Source organism: Piliocolobus tephrosceles, chromosome 2, assembly GCF_002776525.5.
Source record: "Piliocolobus tephrosceles isolate RC106 chromosome 2, ASM277652v3, whole genome shotgun sequence".
NCBI lineage: Eukaryota > Metazoa > Chordata > Mammalia > Primates > Cercopithecidae > Piliocolobus > Piliocolobus tephrosceles.
In genome coordinates this window covers 30,125,790-30,146,699 of record NC_045435.1, presented here as the reverse complement: position 1 = coordinate 30,146,699, position 20,910 = coordinate 30,125,790, and the positions used below count along the sequence as shown (strand labels likewise).

Below are 20,910 nucleotides of genomic sequence, written 5' to 3'. Positions count from 1 at the left end.
TTATACCAGCATCACCACAAACACATGAGTAATGCATTGTGCTCTGACATTATGATGGCTACAGCATCACTAGGCAATAGGAGTTTTTCAGCTCCGTTATAATCTTATGAGGCCACCTTCATACACGCAGTTCATTGTTGATGGAAGTGTTGTTATTTGATACATGACTGTAGTTAGAGACTTCAGTACCCCACTATCAATAATCTTTGGAACAACTACAAAGCATAATCAAGGAAGATGTTCAGTAACATTAGTCATTAGAAAAGTGCAAATTAAAACTGCAATGAGTTACCTCTACATATGTTAAAATAGCTTAAATTTGAAAGACTGACCATACCAAGTATTTGTAAGGATATGGAGAAATTGGAATACTTCTACAATGCTGGTGGAAATGTAAAGTTATGTAACCACTTTGGACAACAGTTTGATAGTTTCTTGAAAAGGTAAGCATTTAGCTATAATATGATCCAATCGTTCTACTCCTACATATTTTCCCAACAGAAAAGAAAGCCTGTGTTCTGTGGGTTCTGCATTTGTGGACTCAACCAACCGTGGATCAAAAATATTCAGGAAAAAATAATTCCATCTGTACTGTACATGTACAGCTTTTTTCTTGTCATTATTCCCTAAACAATACATGTAACAAGTATTAACATAGCATTTACATTGTATTGGGTATCATAACTAATCTAGAGATGATCTAGAGTATAAGGCAGGATGGATATAGGTTATATGCAAATGCTACACCATTTGGTATCATGGATTTTTGAACATCCTTGGATTTAGGTATTCTCGGGAGGTCCTGGAACCAATCCCCCAGAGATAGGGAGGGATGACTGTACACAGGTGTTCAGAATACCTTTATTTGCAATAGCCAACACCTGGAAACAACGCAAATGTCTATCAACAAATGAGTGAATAAACAAACTGTGGTGTATTCATATGGTGGAATACTGCTCAGCAATAGAAAGTGATAAACTATTGAAACACACAACATGAATGAATCTCAAAATAATTGTGCTGAGTGAAAGAAGCTAGGTCAGAAAAAATACAATGTATATAAGTGTATGATTTAATTTATATAAAATTCTGGATAATGAAAACTACATAGTGGCAGCAGGTCTGTGCTTACTTGGAGCAGAGTGGAGGGCAAGGGGAGGAGTGAAAGGAAGAGATTACAAATCAGCATGAGGACCCTTTTGGGGCTGATGGATATATTCATTATCTTGACTGTGGTGATGGTTTTACTAGCATATGTCAAAATTTATCATAGACTTTAAATATTTGCAGTTTATTATATGTCAGTTATACCACAATAAAGCTTTTCTCTTTCTTTCTTTCTTTTTCATTTTTAAAGCAGTAGAGCTCTCAAGATTGTTTAGATTGAAGTTCTCAAGGTTGTTTAGATGGTAATCTTTTAGATTTGGCAGTGAAGGACTCTAGTGGCTTGGGTGAGGGCAATGCCTGGTAAGTGGAGCTTTTTTACTCTTAGTTGAAGGTAATTGCTGAGGGCTATACTCAACCAGTTGCCATTATCAGTTACTGTTTATTGAACATTCGCAGCTTTGTATTTTTACTATACTAGTATTCTTTATGTAAATATGAATATAATACTAAAATTAATTTTTTTAAAAATTTCCCTTTTTTGTTGTTCTGTTTCCCCCAGATTTATGTGGCTATTTGGAGGAAGAAGAGGAAAGTACCACTGTTCAAAAATTTATAGACCATCTGCTCCATAAAAATGTGGTAGATTCTGCAATGATGGAAGATCTTGGAAGGAAGGAAAACCAAGACAAGAAGCAGCAGAAGGATCCTCGTCTTACCATGGAGATGAGACATAAGCAGGTGGGAGGGAAAAACAAAATTAAAATGGATAACAGGAAGCAGTCTTTGTGTAACACATTTAATAAGCTTAAATAAAGACATAGGCTTTATTATGAAAAAGGGTGCCATCTGTGGTTTGGTTAGGGAGCATAAAAATAAAATATAAGAACTTCAGAAGAAAAATAATTCTCATAAACTGAGGGTAGGAAACAATTTATTTAAGAAATAGCCAAAAAAAAGAATAATTGATTTTGACCAAGAGTATTGAGATAAACCTTATTAGTTTGAATGTGGTACTTCCTGTTATAAACATGTAGATTGTGTGTGTTTGAGTTTGGTTTTCAAATTGCAACATTAATATTATTAATATTCTTGTGAATGTTACAGGATAATTCTTTTCCAGACAACTGAAATTCACTCATTTTGTGATTATAATTTAAAATGGAAGACAGATCTGAATTGAATCAAGTTCAGCTGTTTTGAATTAGAAAAGCATGTGAGAACTTTCTTTTCTCCAAAGGGAATAGTAGGTTATTGCAAAAAAGACTGGTGTCTCAACACTTTGTAAAGGAGTGCCAGGGAAGCCAGAACTAAGACTGAACTGGAATTAATATCTGTACATGTGTGTGCCATCTTTGTATAACACTGAATTTCTGATTGCCAAATTTGAAAATAACTGCTTTAAATTATTCAATCAAGGTATATGTAATCAGCACTGGGGATGTTAGAGAAATGGGTAGAAGTATGATTCTAGTTTGGATTTATGACAAAAGGGAGGAGAGAAGGTTCAATAAGCTATATAGTCATTGTCTGTCTTATCAGAAGTCTTATCACAACTAGAGAGTAAGATAAGGGTAAAGTTAGGTGAAGCAGGAAGGAAAGGACCTTTCCTTAATTCATAGCTACTCAAGCTCTCTAAAGGATTAACAGGTTTGAAAAAAATGAATGTGCTTTTTCATGTTTTTGATTTCCAAATATGATCCAGAATCACTGCTATATTTACATAATAATAATAGAAATGAATAAAGGGTTGTGGTATTCCTAAAGTCAATAAATCACTGTTCTATCATTCACAATGTGGCTTCCAAAAAAGTTCTGTTCTTTCTTAAATTATAATTAGAATGCAGATATGACCTAAGTATAATAAAAACAGTAATGTACACCTTGGACAGTCATTACAAGTGAGAAATCATTACTAAATGAGAATCCAGAACTTGGGATCTGACTCATTAGATTCTCTACTTTTCTGTGATGTGGATCATTCCCAGATTATTTGAGTCATCTTCATCTGACTTCATCTAAAATTTTATATTGCTCTTTACCCAGTAAACAGATGAATTCCTCCTATCCTACCAGTAAATAGTGGAGTTCTGGGTCAGAATATTTCAAACTGGTTGTATTCTGAACTTCAAAATGTATTGTAAGGTTTTTCATATCCCTTTCTACTTGAAAGGCCACACTTCATCTTTATTATATTTGCTTTAAGGTAAAAGAAAATCGCTTAAGACGTGAGAAAGAACTAGAGTACCAGAGAATAGAAAAGACCCTGAAAAAATCGGCCTTCTTGGAGGCTCAGTGTCTGGTGCAAGAAGAGAAGAAAAGGAAGGCTCTGGAGGCCAAGAAAGAGGAAGAGGAGATTCAAAGGGAGATGGTGAAGCTGCGGAGGGAGATAATTGAGAGGAGACGCACTGTGAAAGAAGCATGGAAAATGTAAGCCAGTGTGATAAGCACTGTGGGGTTTCTCTGTTTAAGCAGTCATTTTAGAAGTGCTCTGAAGTTTTTAAAGTGCACAAACATTGCAATAACAAAACACAAAAGAGAAATCACTCACTATTCCACTGTCTTAACAAATGAACTAATTTCATTTTTCCTTGTTTCCTCCTGATCTTGGTCCCTTTTCATACTTAATTATAACCATAAAGTACATTTAATTCGTAATTCTGCTTGTTGTAATTAACACATTGCCTGGAGTCCTGGGGTGTATATATTACTCCATTGAGTTCCTATACCATAATTTATGTAATGATCACCTCCCCATACTAGTAAACATTTCAGCTATTTTGGATTTTTCACCATTATAATATTGCAATGAGATCTTTAAGCATACATTTTTTTCACTTTTTTGAATTATATCCTTAGAATAAATTCTTAGGAGTGTAATTTCTGAGTTAAATGACACAGGTCTTTTTCTGACTCTTGAAACATTGCCAAATTGCTTTCAAAATGGGTTGTACTTGTTTGCTGTATCAGCAGCAGCAGGCCAGTTTATCACACTCTTCCCAGCACTGGGGAGTATCATCATTTTCAATATTTTTACACTTTTCATGGGCATTATATTGGTTAGTTTGCATTTCTTTGGTTAGATAATATTTTTGAGGTTGAACATGTTCAGTAATTGTGTCTTATCCTGTTGTGAACTGTTTGTCTTACTTTCTGATAATCATATGGAAAGTCACCACTGTCTTACTACCACTGATAAAGAAAAAGAATATCTGACATAAGAGGAAGATGAAAATAGTCCTCACAGGATGTAGTACTATTATCCATCCTCATGCAGAAAATGAGCTTCATAAGTGAAATAACTAATGTATTTATTCTGAGAAACAGCACCAATGCAGGAACTGCAAAAGCCTTGGAACAACATGACTGAAGTGTCTGACTACTCAAACTGAGAGGCCACAAAGACCTAGTAGATAATCCCTTCCACCCCCATCAGCCTACACAGCTTTCCCCTCTGTGTTCTTGATTGCTCTTATTCTACCCAACTTAAAACAGCTCAGCAGTGAACATGTGCTTTACTTCTTCAAGTGCCAGGCTGAGGCCTCCTCCAGATGCCATTCCTTTCGGAAAGCAATCACTGATGTTTTAGTGAGTTTTTTCTAGGGCCAGCCTTGCTTTTCAGATTGCACCTAAGTCCTGAAAAAACTAGGTTGACCTAAAATAAATTGTGAAAACAAGTAACATTTAATGGTAGTAGGATGCTGTGCTCACAGTGGGCAGGCACTCAACAAATGTTCACTGACCAGTCATTTCTTTTAAAAGTTAAGATCTTATCCATGGTTGCAGTGAGATAGGTAATATGTTCTACTTCTAGGTGGATGAACTGATTTAAAACTTTTCAGAAAGCAATTTGGCAATAAACAAGAGCAATAAAATAGCATTATCTCTTGACCTAGGAATTATAGCCTTAGGAAAACTGCCCTAAGAAAATTATCAGAAATCCAGACAAAGATTTGTGTAGAAAGATAATTTAAACAACATTATTTATAGTAACAGACTTTCATAAATATTGGAGAAATTGCTAAGTCATGGCTTGTACAACGAAACAGGACTGACTCTTTTTTCTGGGTAGAAATATGGATGACTTTTATGGGCATGGTGGCACACACCTGTAACCCCAGCTACTCAGGAGGCTGAGGCAGGAGAATCACCTGAACCCAGGAGGCGGAGGTTGCAGTGAGCCAAGATCATGCCACTGCACTCCAGCCTGAGCGACAGAGTGAATGAGACTCCATCTCAAAAAAAAAAAAAAAAAAAAAGAAAGGGAGAAATATGGATGGCTTTTATACTTCTCCAGTTTTTCACAATGAGCAGATATTTCTTTTAAAACAGATATATATTCTAATGTTATTTTTAAAAATCAGATTCATGGTATTAGAACAGTATTTCTTTAACAATCACTATAACCTATCACCATGTAATATAACATTGTTATAGCATTCATAGTTTGGAAAAAGTCAATACAACTTTTATTGTTGATAGGCCTTTTAAACCTATTTGTAAGCTATCTTAAATCTGCTTCATTGCCTCGTTTTAAAAGTATCTCTTTCAAGATGCTTATTAATTTCAAAGGGAAAAATAATAACTCTATATTGGAGAAGCCACCTTAACGAAGTGATGAAGGTTAACATCACCAATAATACAAAATAACACTGTGTACCCTCTGTATCATATATGAGAATGAATGAGAGAATATCTATAGGGTATCCTGGCATCTTTCTCAATTTGAGTTTCCACAACTGTGAAGTAAAAGTTCAAGAAAGATCAGGTGACTAGCTGGTTTGTGGCCAGAGCTTATGAATTCTGATTCCTGACTAGGTGCTATGTTTACCACATCATTAATAGTGTATACTTCATACACGTACATATACCTGTGCAGTTAAATGCACTACAATAAGAAGGCCATAGCTATGAGCTTGTTTGAATTGGTGAGCGAAAGAGGGATGGCCTGGATGAGGAAGAATAGATAGGTGGGTGAGAAAGAGGATGCTCAGAAAGATGAGCAACAAAGTTACTAAAATAATTCTGGTTACTTACCTAAAGGCCTTTTCCTATTTAAGTTTATTTTTTTCTCTTTTCAGCTATTTGAAAATTATTCTAGATTCCATTCCCTCCTTATTAAATAACACCTGATTCTTTTGTTATTCCTCTTTCTAGTAACCTTATAAGAGGCCTTTTAGTAAGAATCTCATTCCTTTCTTGAGAATCCTTTTTTTCCCGTTATATGGGAGAGAATTTATGTCTATATTAGAGACTATCTAGTAGTTGTTAACTCTCAAATTTTGATTGAATTATGTCTCAGTGTTCAACTCAATAAAAATACTATAGTATATATAAGATTTTCTACTTTTCGAAGTACTTTATAACAATTTTATTTCATTTAATCTGTATTTTATAAAGGAATAAAGTAAGGCTCCAAAAAAATTACTCTACTATGTAGTTTTAGAGCCAGATCTAAAAATATGTGTATTCCAAAGGAAAATTCAGTGTTTATTCTGCTACAGTAGGTTGTAATTGCTTATTGTTAAATCTATTGTAAATATACATGTATTTTTTAATTGTTATTAATAGAGAGAAAAAAAGGCAAGAAGAGAATTCTCAAAATAGTTCAGAAAAAGTCATGTTTGAAAGTACTCACATTCTTCTGGATGAGGAAAAAATGGCAAAAGAAAGAAAAAGGAAATTGAAAGAATTATTAATCCAAACTTTCAAAGAAAATCAACAGGTGGGAATTGCAATGTCTCTTTACTTAGCATTCTGTAGTATAAATGACAAAGAGCTCCATCAGAGATGGGATAAAGTAAAAACTAAGTCCAGTTGAACCTCATCACAAATACCAAAACTGCTCATGCCATTTGTTCTTTGTGCCCAGCTTACCTGGTATGCAGGGCAGAACACAGATCCCCTGTTCTGAGGCTGTTCTTTATATACTCTGGTGGGATCCTGGGAAATTACTGGGGTGAGGTGGGTAAATTACAGACTTCTTCCTAAATTACGTCTTCAGAATAGCATTTAACTAGTATTAACCTTAAACTAAGGTAGCTCTCTGGCAATTTTTGAAATCTTGGCTTCCACTTTGACAGTCATAAGGACCACTGTGTTCTGGATTATTCAGAAGATACAAGAACTGGTTACTTGCCTTTTAGTAGCTCTGATCCTAAGGCAATGATACGTTTATACCTGTGCTTTTCTTTTTAATGGTCTACATTTTATTTTACCTTTTCTCCCTTCTTTCACTTAGTCTTTTTGTAAAAATAACTTGCTGATTTTTAATATAAAAGTAAATATCCTCTTCAGGTTACTTAAGCAGTTTTATTCAACAAAGTGGGATTGATAAAAGTATGAAATTCGGGATTATAACATTTCAGGTAAAAGGACTTACCTGGCAGATTTGTAAATGAGAGGGTTAGATGAGAAAAGATAAATATGTATATTTTACATATCCTACAACACCCACCCCAGGGCCTTAGGCATTGCTGAAATTCAGAGGAAGTTAATTGAATAAATACGTGAATGAATGGATTTAGCGAGAGAAAAGAGAATATAAGTATGAAGATACTGAGGGAGCTTGATAAATGTAGGGATAGACTTACAAAGGTCCTGGAAATCAGTGACAGGAGTTTGAATATGATATGGATAACAAAGATATGAAGGAAAAAGTAGTCAAAGTGATTTTTTAAAAACAGTAGACATATTTGATGGTGGCATTTTGAGCTGATAAGAGGTTGTAATTACTCAGTTATTAACCAACAAAAATTTGGTCAGAGTTTTGGCTTCAGGAAAACAGAAGGAAAAGTAGTAGGAAGAAATGTAAGACTTGGAGTTAACATTTTGAGAAAAGTTAGCAAAGACTTAGATTCTGCATTCTTCATGAGACAAATGGAATTAGTATTCCTCCTATGTAATAACAGTTCGGATTTCAAAGAGAAAATAAGAAGAGAAACAAGTATTCAGGGAGTCATCTTGAGAAAGCATAAGGAAAAAGTACCATGATACATTTCCCAACAAATTAAAGACAAATAAGATATGTTTTCTAAAAAATGTTTAAATTGTATTGAAGTCCACTGTACAATCATATATATTTTAGATGGAACTGCCAAATATGAATGTTAGACACATATGCAGAGTTTTACAAAATTAGTAGCCCATCTAAGACAGATTACTTAGTTTTAAAATATTTGATATGGAAAAGCTGCAAAAATAGTGCAGAGTTTCTGAATAACCTTTATTGGGAGAACCACCCCCAGTATTTCAACGTAGGTTCTTTTCTATTTCCCTAAGTGTCAGCCAGTCTGAGAAATAAAGGGAAAGAGTACAAAAGAGAGAAATTTTAAAGCTGGGTGTCTGAGGGAGACATCACATGTCGGCAGGTTCCATGATACCCCTCAAGCCGCGAAACCAGCAAGTTTTTGGTAGTGATTTTCAAAGGGAAGGGAGTGTACGAATAGGGTGTGGATCACAGAGATCACATGCTTCAGGGGTAACAAAATATCACAAGGAAAATGGGGGCAAAGCGAGATCACAGGACCAGGGTGAAATTGGAATTGCTAATGAAGTTTCAGGCATGCATTGTCATTAACATCTTATCAGGAGACAGTCTGAGAGCAGACAACCGGTCTGACTAAAATTTACTAGGCGGGAATTTCCTCGTCCTAATAGGCCTGGGAGCACTGCAGGAGACCGGAGCTTATTTCATCCCTTATCTGCAACCATATAAGACAGACATTACCAGAGCGGCCATTTTAGAGACCTCCCCCTAGGAACGCATTCTCTTTCTCGGGCTGTTCTTTGCTGAGAAAAAGAATTCAGTGATATTTCTCCTATTCACTCTTGTAAGAAGAGAAATATGGCTCTGTTCTGCCTGGCTTTCAGGCAGTCAGACCTGATGGTTATCTCCCTTGTTCCCTGAACATTGCTGTTATCCTGTTCTTTTTTCAAGGTGCCCAGATTTCGTATTGTTTAAACACACATGCTTTATGAACAATTTGTGCAGTTAACGCAGTCATCACAGGGTCATGAGGCGACATCCTGAGCTTACAAAGATGATGGGATTAAGAGATTAAAGTAAAGACAGGTATAGGAAATCACAAGAGTATTGATTGGGGAAATGATAAATGTTCATGAAATCGTCATAATTTATGTTCAGAGATTGCAGTAAAGAGAGGTGTAAAAAATTATGAAAGTATTAATTTGGGGAACTAATAAATGTCCATGAAATCTTCACAATTTATGTTCCTCTGCCATGGCTTCAGCCGGTCCCCCCATTCAGGGTCCCTGACTTCCTGCAACAAACCTTCACCCGACTTTTCCCAATGTTAACATTTTACATAAGCATAGTATAATTATCAAAACTAGGAAATTAGCATTGGTATGCTGCCGTTACATGCCATTAACTAAACCATAGACCCTATGAGAATATCACCAGTTTTTCCACTAATGTTCTTTCTCTGTTCCAGGACTCAATCCATAGTTTCACACTGCATTTATTTATTACATCTCCTTAGTCTCCTCCAATCTGTGACGTTTCTTTAGTCTAAAACACTAGACGTTTCTAGTGTTTTATGATCTTGCCATTTTTGAAGAGAACTGGTTAGATATTTTGTATAATTGTCTCTCGTTTTGGGTGTTTTTATGTTTTCTCCCCCTTGCTTAAGGTTGTGCATTTTTGGTAAGAATGCTGTAAGATGTGATACTGTGCCCTTCTCTGTATATCCTAACAAGGAGGACATAAATACTGGCGTTAATTTCGATCACTTGGTTAAGGGTGTGTGCTGGGTTTCTCCATTGTAAAGTTGCTATTTTTCCTTCTCCTTGTCTTTCAGGAGATACTGTGAAGCTATGAAAATATTTTGTTTCTCTGTAAACTGTCAGTCATTAAAGTTAATATCCATTGGTGGCTCTTGCCTGCAGCAATTATTAATGTTGTATTTGTCTAATGGTGATTTTGTGTTTCCATCATTTCTTCTATACTTATTAATTGAAATTCTTCTAGAAGGAAGATGGTCCCTTCTCCTTCAGCTATGTGTATATATATATGTGTGTATTTATGTATTCATTCATTTATGTAATTATTTATTCAGTATGAGCTCATTGATATTTATTTTATTCTATGGGTCATAATCTAATATTGTTGTTGTTTACTTGGTTATTCAGATTGTTTCAATGTGTCTATTGGGAAACCTATAAGTTGGCTTCTTTGTTCTTTCAACATGCTTCCATCCTATTTTGGACACTTCCTTTTTTGTTGGCACCATAAGATACTTTAGGCTTACCTTGTGTTTTACCTGCCCTCACTCTGCAATCAACCACTTCTACATGGAACTTTGATTCACCATGTTGGCCAGGCTGTTCTCAATCTCCTGACCTCATGATCCACCCACCTCAGCCTCCCAAAGCATTGGGATTATAGGCGTGAGCCACCGCGCCCCACCTAATTCTGGATTTTATTTGTTCCTCCCAGAGTATCTCTTAACATCTTTTTTGGGCCACATTATTTAATAGGAGACTGAGAGAAACAGTGCAGGCTCTCTTATCAAAACACAAGTTCAGCACTATTGATGCATCTTTTCTGCACATTTTCATCACCAGGTCTCTTTGTCTTGTCAAAAACATTTGTTTTTTGTATAGAAGCTTTCTACTTCCAGCCTATCCCATTTTCTCTTTGATCTTACAGTGAAATCTCTTGGGGGAGATTCAGCAATCTGTGTGTCACTGCTAATTAGCAGAAACAACAAAGGATTAACTGTGAAACTCTTATATTATTTGGAAAATGGCCTTCTTAATTCTCATCCTATTCTGAAATACATTTTGGTTTTCCTAAGATTAGAAACTCTATGACCTTTGCTGCTTGTGAAAATTGAAGAGAAAGATAAAATATGGGTGACACTAACCTACATCTTAATTATTTGGGGGAAGGTTTTAGTTTGTTTATTTGGTTGGATTTTTCTGTTAAAGAATAAAATAATAATGATCCAAAGAAATCATCATTATAGTTATGCTTGTGGCACAGCACCTTCCAAAAGTCCACCTCAAACTAAACCAAGGAAACGTAGGGATACTATATATGGAAAAGAAGCCTGGAGTTTTTCTCTGACAGAATGACGAAAACTGTAGTTAAATATCTCATTTATATACCATGATTCCTTTCCAAAGATCTTAGTTTTATCAGGACTGCCTACACAGCACTGAGGCAAAACCGTTTCTGAGCTGACACATAGCAACCATCCTCTTAGCAGTGTTTTCTTATGTTAGGGGAGGGAAATAAAAGAAAAACCTCTTTAGAAATAAAACGACAGAAAAAGAGAAATGCCAGCACACACACGAAGATTATTGGGATTCATGTAACTCTCCCCGCTAGGTTTATTGCCAAGGGCAATGTGTGGTATATGTCTTGGGAGGGATTTAAAGCATTATTATATTTTACTTTATGTAGCCAACTCTGTAGAAATTTTCCATCTAAAATGTTACCAGTTTTGGTAAAGAAATTGTTTATTTTGTTATATTCTTTCTTTCCTCATCCTATAAGTAACCCAGATGTCCCATTCTCACGGAGGGGACAGTGAGGACCAATTTACCTAAACATTGTGCTAGTGTTTGACATTTCAAAGTTCCATGAAGCCTTTTTTATTACAGAGATTCCTGTTTTTAAATATATGATTTTTTTGTCTTTCAAAACAAGTACTGATTACATTTTGATTTTTAAAAATTGAAAAAAGAGACTTTGGCGTAAATGAAACCCATTCCCTAAAATTGTATAGAATAGACTATTTCCCCCCTAAACACTAGACATTTCAGGTGAATATCATAAGGATCTTGAGAGCCATGTGGGTGAGGAATGAAAGGTACCACGTCATTGTCGTACTATCACAGTATCCTGGAGGTGAATCAAGCATTTGTCTGATATACTCTGAAGTGAGCTGTGTTCCTGGCATAGTTTGTGTGTGTCTGGTGGGGGCCAAGGATGAAGGGTGGGCAGATAACAGGGATTTTGGTAGAGATGGGAAAGAAGGTCTCTAAGGGACATGAAGAAAGACGGGAAAGAGAAGGTGATAGGGAGCCGTAGGTCTGCCTTTTCTACAGACTTGAGGTCACGAGAACTCATGTTCAGGGTCTTGGGAAAGGAGCCCCATCCTAATGTGTGGTCAGGTGATAGGCTGCATTGTGGGCATTCTGCTGTAAAGAACCCAGAGAATTTTATTGGTTAAGCATTTACTATTTGGTGAAACTAAGGAATTGCTTCTTGAAATTCTATTTCTAGAGTGAAACAGCGTAACTATTAGATAATTACAGCAATATTATCAATTGAAACTTTTTAGCAGAATTAAGAACTTATAAAATGGCCTTATGTAAGGGCATATTGACATATTTATGGATAGCATGATACAATATGAGGTATCTGTGATTTATTTTTAAATACGTCAGAAAAAAAGTTGGTTGGGGGAGAGATGAATTAAGATTGGCAGAATGTTGATAATTTTTGAAGTTGGGTAAAGGTTTATTCTTTGGTTCTGCTTTTAGGACAGTGATAGGGTTTGGGTTTGTTTTTTTTTTTTTTTTTTTAAGTTGAAATGAAGAAGGAGAAAGAAATTTCATATAGAAGTAAAATGAACATCACATCTTCCAGGATATAACAGAAGTAGTTTTTTTGTCTATAGCCAGGGGTATCATTTCACATGGCAATGGTTGTCAAAGTTTAGGCTTCTAGGCTTTTCCATGGAACCCAGCAGCAAGTTCAGAGCTTAGCACTGTGTTCTGGGAACTGAGTATATTTTCTCTAATGCAATTAGTTATGAGCATATATAGTTGGGGTTGAGGATTACCATGATTTCCTGTCTTTTCTTCGGGGTAAAATTATGAAAATCAGGAATAGGATGGGTCACGGGGTATTGCTTTTCCATTGCAGAATTCAATACTGCACTTCCTACTGGAGATTTATTTTGCCATGACAAAGATCCCATTTTTTATTAAATTTTTTTTTCCTTCCTCATTTCAACTTAAAACTAACTCTCTAATCCGTAGGGACTTCATAGCATCTGTGGTGTCTTCTGCCCAGCCACAGTAGCCCGCAAAGGAAAAGGGAATAAGTTTCTGTTCTTTTGGCCTGAGAACAGCAAGGAGTCACTTAGGGGCCTGGGTGTGGAATGTAGCTTTCTTCCTGACATTCCAGCCTTTGCCAACTCCCCTAGACCATTAGTTGCAACAAAGTGAGTTCTATTCAGCAAAAATAAATTGTAAACTTGTTGACATTTTTGTCCTCTTAACAATTCATTGTTTATTTTTCCATGAGGGAGAATTTTGATGCAATTATCACTGAACTTTCTGACAAAAGAGAAATAGCTGAGGAATTTTGATGAGTTACCCGCTTCATTAATCAGAACAAGCATTTCTAGTGACAGGGTTAGAATTACAATGAAGATTAGATAGCAAATTGCTGTTCCACCTAACGTCAATCATTCCTAGTGACAGTAGTGTGATTACACTTCAGGGAAGAGCTTTTCTGGCTAACAGAACGAGGGCAACTCCAGTGCAGGTAATAAATTTAGCAGAGCGAGCTGTCATTTCTTCTCTTCAGTGGAATCCTTAACAACCAAATGATGTATTGTGGAAGATTTTGTGTGGAGGATACCATTTCACTTTAAAACTTTCTAAATTTCACCAGGTAGTATTTTATTTTAGAAATTATTATAGATAGGTACTTAGGAACAGTTCTTCCTCCAGTGACTTTCTGTAGTTTATTTACCTATATCAAGCCTTAATTATTACCACAACTATGATAAAGAGATGATGGAAGTTAGGAAAAGAGTGCCTGACTATATTTGAAAATCTATCAGAACTAAAAACGGTACAAAAATAAATGAACTAGGAAATAAATGGAGGGAAATCAGACTAGTTGCCTAGCTAGATAAAACTTAAGTTCGCCTGGCTTAAACAGAACGTATTCCTCTTCCAACCCAGTTGTGGTTTTAAATCATATGTCTTGTTTTAAAAAGCAAAGGGATAGAGCGCTATGGTAGTTCCAAAGTATAGAAAACTAATGAGGAGAAGCAGGTCTGGGAGCATCGGGAAGTAAGCTAGGGGTAGGGAGGAATAGAAAGAATAAATAGTTCAGGACTGTGGAAGTGTGCCACCCTTCTAAATAAAAACAGAACTAGCATCTTCTTCCAGAGAAGATGGAACGGAGTATATTCCTTTCCCAAATATTTTCTTCAAACACATTTATGGGACTCCTGTATACCTGGATAATGTTTGCTATGAATCAAGAATAACTAAGCATCTATTCTTGATTCATACTTTATTTTTTTAATTTAAATTTTAATGGGATTGCTTTTTTTGAGCAGGCAGGGAAAAAACCAATAGCAAGTCAATTTCAAGAAAGTAGTTGCTATACAGGTCTGTCACTTTGCTCTTATTAGCTTCTCTGTGGTGAACCTGAATTATAGACCTTTAAAACTGATCATTTTGGTCTCAAAGTCTCAACATAAGTATTTTTAAATAAACATATTGACTATAGAATTTATAAACTCAAAATTTCCCGTCCTACATTCAGATATGTCCCTAACCAATGCTTTTCTACCATGGTAAGTTATGCATAGAGTTTTCTTTCACTATAAAAGCGCAAAAAAATGTGCCCTTCTTTTTCAGGAGAGATGTTTTTGCCTAATAGATTAGAGTCATCAGGATGCTGGAATGTTTCAGTTTCAGCCTTAGGTGTACCACTAACTCTTTACTTGTGATTTTAGTCATTAAACCTTTCTCTACTTGAAGTTTTAGCTTGGTGAAGTAAATCATAATAATATTTACAATCTTTATTTTATAATGATGGTTTGCAAATTAATAAATATAGTACATGTAAGATGCTTTGAACTTTACAAAGAAAAGGAATGTTAAAATCAAAGGACACTATTAATAGTGTTATTATTATCAAGATGGATTATGTTTGTACTATTTTTCATCATTTGAAATAATCCTGAAGTTAAAATTAGAGATAGCTACACATAGAATATTTTACCAAGTCATTCAAGAGGACTTCTTAAAGGGACCTGGTAAACAGACACAGAACATTTTCTTTAGACTATGGCACACAAGTTAACACCATTTTTTTTCATGCTGTATTTTGTGGAACAGGTAAACAAATGATGCAAAAGGCATACCCCTCAACCTGGCAGCTATATCTTTTCTCCCTGTTACAACTGAAAGAGTGTCCAGTATTCAGCAAATATCCTTTCCTTCCTCTCTCCCTTCCCCTCTTTCATCCCTTCCAAGAGATATGAGGTGGAGGTCTAGAACATGTGCCTCATTTGACATAGGGAAAGGGCTTTTTAAAGTTTGCCATGGTTTCTTCTAATGAGAAATTATAATGAAGAATATTGTTTAGTTTGTTAAAACAAGAATATAAACTAATACCCTGTTTGGAAAACATTTCTGGCCAAATGGACAATTTCTAAGAATTCTAGTAGATGCTTCCTTATGTTATTGGTCTTTTCATTGATATATCCTCTTTCCCTATAACCTCTCAAAAGTAGAGGTCATGTCAAACAATTTTGTGCAGAGTCCCCAAATTGAAACGCAGTGATGGTTGCTTAGTAAATGCTGAAATGAAGAAAGCTAAGTATTTTTATAGAGAAAGAAGCAGTAAATATTTGCCTGATAAATCTGGCACATCCTTGAAACTGGTCATCAGGCATCCTCCATATTTCCCAAGAAGTCACTTTCTATGAGGTTACTTTTTGTTTTCATGATCCCCACACTCAATGCCACGGTCATATTTACCATTCCCATTTATGAGACCTATTCCCTTCTCTCAGGAGGTTCACAGTCTAGGGGAAAAAGGTAAACTGGTAATTATGATATAGTGTGTTGGGCGTTTTGGCTGAAGAAAGCATAGATTGCTTTAGGAAGACAGTGGATGGGCAGTGACATTTAGGTAGAGGGATTCGTAATAGGACGGCTTCCTGAGAGAGGTGACTACCGAAGTAGTTAGGCAGAAAGAAGGCAGAAAAGAGAGACAGATAAATTAGTATTAGGTTGGTGCAAAAGTTATTGCAGTTTTTGGCTATGAAAAGCAATGATAAAAACCGCAACTACTTTTGCACCAACCCAATGTGAACATAGATAGGAAACTATGAAATGGCATGGTTGGTGTCAAGGCCAAAAGCTGAAAGTAATTTGATCTAGAAGGAATGTAAAGTTTGCTGAAAAGAGAGAAGATACAGGCAAGGACTAGGTCTCAGTGATTTCCTTAGACTAGGATCGTGAGTCAAGTACTGCTTTGGGACATCCTTAGGGTCAGTAGACCTTGTCTAATTTGCTGTCAAATGCATGTAGTGGAAGATTATAGGCAGCCTGAACATCTAGTCTCTCTAGACTCACCAGAGCCCCAAAGTGGTCAGTGGTAGTAGCCCAGCTGGTTTTGTTGTTTTTAGCTGTCTTATTCTCAGGGACCAGAGACTCCATCCCATCTTCATGGAATCTCTCACGTTCACTTGTGTAGGGCACTGGTGGTGTTATAAACGGTGGTGAATTAAATGGTTGGTATTTTGAGCTCCAAGACACCTTGTCAAGGGGAGTCATGTTGGAGACAGGTTTTCAAGCTTCTCAAACAAGCCCCTTGGTTCATGTCATAAATGTGACTTATTCCAGCTCCCCATGGGACTGGTGGCTTACAATGAGAATGAAGTATTTTAGTTTAAGTTGGGAGGCTGAGAATGCCTCATTTGCATGATTGAATATTCCTTGTCATTATTAGCATAAAGGAATTGTGTTTTGTCTCTTCCCTTCCATTAAGACAACAGTTCCTGTATTTGTTTTTAATAAGTGTGAGGGGAAAATCTGAGGAGAGGGCTGTCAGTGTTAGATATTAGAAACACTAGTGCTAATGGATGGTGATTTTCCTAATGTTTCCACTGCAGTGTCAAAAACGGTATTTCTCTGCCTGGCACAAGCTGATTCTTGATCATAGGATTAAGCTGGGGAAAGCTGGGACCCTGTCTGACTGGAAGATTCAGCTGAAGGTCCTGCGGGCCTGGAGAGACTACACAAGATCCCAGAAGGTGGAGCGGGAGACTCAAGCCTTGGAAAATGATCTTAGGGAAGAAAACAGGTATCATTATTTGTATTGTGAAAATCCTTCTAGTATGTTTATCTAGGATATTTTCCTCCTGAAGAATCCACAAATAAACTTTACACATGCTGACTAGAGTAATCTTATCCACTTATAAAATATGGAAATCACAGTTTTTCTCTGTTACATCTCAAACTAGAAAATTTTAACTGAAAATTATAAGTAAACAAAATTATTTAAATATGCTAGCCAGGAGCAGTGGAGTGTGCCTGTAATCCCAGCTACTCAGAAGGCTAAGGCAGGAGGATCATTTGAGCCTAGGAGTTCAAGACCAGCCTGGGGAACGTAGTGAGACCCTGTCTCCAATAAACTAAACTAAACTAAACTGAAATATACATTGTACATGATCTTCTTTCTTTAAGGGAAGCAAGTATTAGGATTTTCCCTTGTGTTCTGCTGTAGTAGCATTGTACCCTGGACCATCTTAGAATTCAAAAGAGGGTGTTTGGCTTACATGCCAATAATTCTCATTCATAGAAATCACTGTGTACACATAAAATGTTAATTAAGGACACAGAGAGCATCCATCTGGGAGGGCCAACCTGCCAAGAATGATTCCTCCCGCTCTACCATCTTTTGTTCCACACCTTATTTAGAGGTTTTTTGACACCTTTATAACAGCTCCTTCTTATGCTTGTGGATGACACAGAATTCTGTCCTCAAATGAGGCTTTCTTTATTCCATCATATTAAAATCAAATACTTTTCTTCTTATTATTTACAAGTTCAAGTTTGCATTCTTGAATCAAAATCACAGATGTAAAAGAAACCATTTGGTTTTTTGTTTGTTTTTCTTTATTTCTTCTTTAAAAAAGTGATAAATGATGTGCAGAATGTGTAGGTTTGTTACATAGGTACACGTGTACCATGGTGGTTTGCTGTACCTATTGACCCATCCTCTAAGTTTCCTCCCCTCATCCTCCACCCCTCAACAGGCCCTGGTGTGTGCTGTTCCCCTCTCTGTGTCCATGTGAAGGAACCATTTGTTTACTTAGGAGTTGGGGAGAAATCCATGTTTTTATATGTAGTCACTTCTCTACTGGCAGTTCTGTCATTCATTCAGGATGAAAAATCGCATAAATGATAAATGCAAGTATTTTTACATAGAAGGGCATGGTGCCCCTTAAAGTTGAGTAATCCTGTGATACCATCAGGCCTGGAGACTGGTGCATGGCCCCTTATCCTCAGAGAACTCACAGATGAATAGGCAAAACAAGATCTAGAGACTGTACAGGTATTGAGGAGTATTGTTAACTGAATAATACATCTCCATCTGCTGCTGAGAACATGACAAGAATGTGTAGCTGTGGCTAAGGAGATTCCTAGAGTGCCAGGAAAGGCTTTATCAAGAAGATGGGTCTTGATCTGAGCTCTTCATGTTCAACAGGATGTTCCTAGGTAGAGACAGGGAGACTGGGATGATGGCATGAAGCACAGCCATCTGGATTGGCTGGAGATTATCAAGCATGTGGTCGTCAAGTATCAACTTCTGAATGGCCTCGAATGCCAGGACATAGAGTTAAGGTAGTCTTTGGTAAAAAAAAATTTAAAAAAGGTGAATCCTTAAAGGTTTTTTAAGCAGGAGGGTGACCTAGTCAATTTCCCTTTCCTATGATATGCTGGGAGAAATCTTTGATGAAAAAAAAGAGGCCAACACATAGTTTGTTTCTAAAATCTGAGGACCTGGTGATTGATACAAGGAATTAGAATGATAGCTCACTCAGAAAGGAACAGCTGGCAGGATTTGTTGGATAAAGAAGGGAAACTGGGGTTGTAATGTGGATGCAGTGTGAATGCAGGCATAAAATGAGTGGACACTTGGATGTTGAAGTTAAAAGTGGCCTATGAGATTTACATGCTGGAAGAAACTTGTATAAGGAAAATCTGGAAAATTTAAGATTCCATTCCAATTAAACTGTTTAAATATAAAAGCACTAAATAGGGATTTCATAATAGCGTAATGTGCCAATTTTTTAAAAAAGATCTTCTCAGAACTTTTTGTCTTGTGTCTGTGAATTATTTTCAAGTGACTATTTTTAAGTGTTTAGAATGGATACTAAACATTTTTTAACTGACAGAGTTAGAAAATATTTAACGTATAATAATTTTTTACTATAAAGCTATAGAGCAAAAAACTCCCAGAGCAGGAAGGCACCTCAGGGATCATCTGATCCAGCCCCTCATTTTACAGATGATAAAAGTAAGGCCCAGAGACTGTAAATGACTCAAGGTCACAGAGCAAAGAGCAGCCTCAGTGGACACCAAATCCATACCTGTTGAATAATAAGCAAGTCAGGGAACAAATGAAGAACTCAATTGCTTCCTCTCCTGCAATTTAACTTGATAGGGTTTTGAAGCATTCTTTCTAAATAGACAGCTCAGGGATAAGAGAGAGCATTTATTATCATGGTTACTCGTTGTAGAAACTTAGCGCTGACCAGATTGACCAAACACAGGTGATTCTGTGGTTCACTCACCTGGACATTGAAATTACTCATTATGTTCATTATTTAAATGTCAGTTGTGTCCTCATCCTCTAGTTCCCTCACTGACGTGTGTGTTTGCCACCTAGATTTCCGCTCACTGGCCTGTCTGCCACGACAGGCCCAGACTTGTGGGCTTTTTTCTTTCCCCCCTTTTCTTTCTGTTCTTCCCACTTTCTCTCTGAAGCAACCACAAATCCCTCTCTTTTTAGTATTTGTAATTTAGCAACCATCTTTCCTTATTGAGCCTGTGCTGGGTCTCACTTGCAATGCAAGGATTCATCCACTTTTTTCTTCTAAAAATGTGTCTTTCTTTTCCTAATAGGAATTGTGGTGACTCTATTTTTGTTCATCTTTATTATTTTAAAATAAGTTATGGTAATGATGTTATAAAATTTCCTTACAATATTGTGATGCAGCTTCAACATGAACAAATTTTCCAAACCCTGAGGATTCACTTAGTAATACAAGCAAATTCTAGTACACACACTAAATTAGGCCCTTTAAGATGGTGATATTGAAATTTAAACTGTATATTCAATTTCCTTAGCATGTTCACTTTTGAAAGTTGGTTCCAGATCTTCCATTCCTCCTCTCCCCCTTTCCGTCTGCATTTACAACTAGCCCCAGACAAAACTGTGAAGAAACAGGGTTTGTTTTCAACATCTGCACCAAAATCTCACAAATCACTACCAAAAAACTTACTCATGTAAGTATGTATCCCAATAACTATGGAAAAATTAAAGTAAAAATTTTTAAAAATCTCCTGCCAGTCCTTCCTGAGCCCCACTTCCCAGATTTCTCAATTCTTTCCTGGGGCACATCTCTGCCCTTCTCTGTATTAACTTCCACAGTCTTTAATCCTGCCCTCTCCTGCACCAGTGCCCCGGGCCTTTTCTGGAACATGCTTTTATCTCTTCCCTTTGTCCCTCAAGCCCTTTGTTCTTTGTTACTGTAATTCTCACTTGATATGTTATCCCTCCTGGGACATATATTTTTTTTAATTTTAAGAGACACTGTCTGGAAACAGTGCCCAAAGTGGGAGTGACAGAGATTTGAGGGTACTGTGGCAGGCCAGTGAGAAAAACTGGCCCTTTGGCATTCTTCAAACCATCTCATTTGTTTGTTCGTTCATTCGTTCATACTGTTTGATTGGGATAAATTAATTCAGTCAACCAGCTTTACTGATGCTTACGGTATGCTA

General features: G+C 36.5%; 1 protein-coding gene across 2 annotated transcripts in view; it reads left to right on the top strand.

Moving 5' to 3' along the window:
• Positions 1 to 20,910, top strand: part of CCDC191 (coiled-coil domain containing 191) — an 87,161-nt gene that overhangs the window by 15,746 nt on the left and 50,505 nt on the right. For both annotated transcript variants that reach the window (XM_023213567.1, XM_023213559.1), the window contains exons 5-8: positions 1,667 to 1,845; positions 3,311 to 3,534; positions 6,676 to 6,829; positions 17,013 to 17,203. In XM_023213567.1, the coding sequence (XP_023069335.1) occupies positions 1,667 to 1,845; positions 3,311 to 3,534; positions 6,676 to 6,829; positions 17,013 to 17,203 (748 nt within the window). The remainder of the gene's footprint in view (positions 1 to 1,666; positions 1,846 to 3,310; positions 3,535 to 6,675; positions 6,830 to 17,012; positions 17,204 to 20,910) is intronic.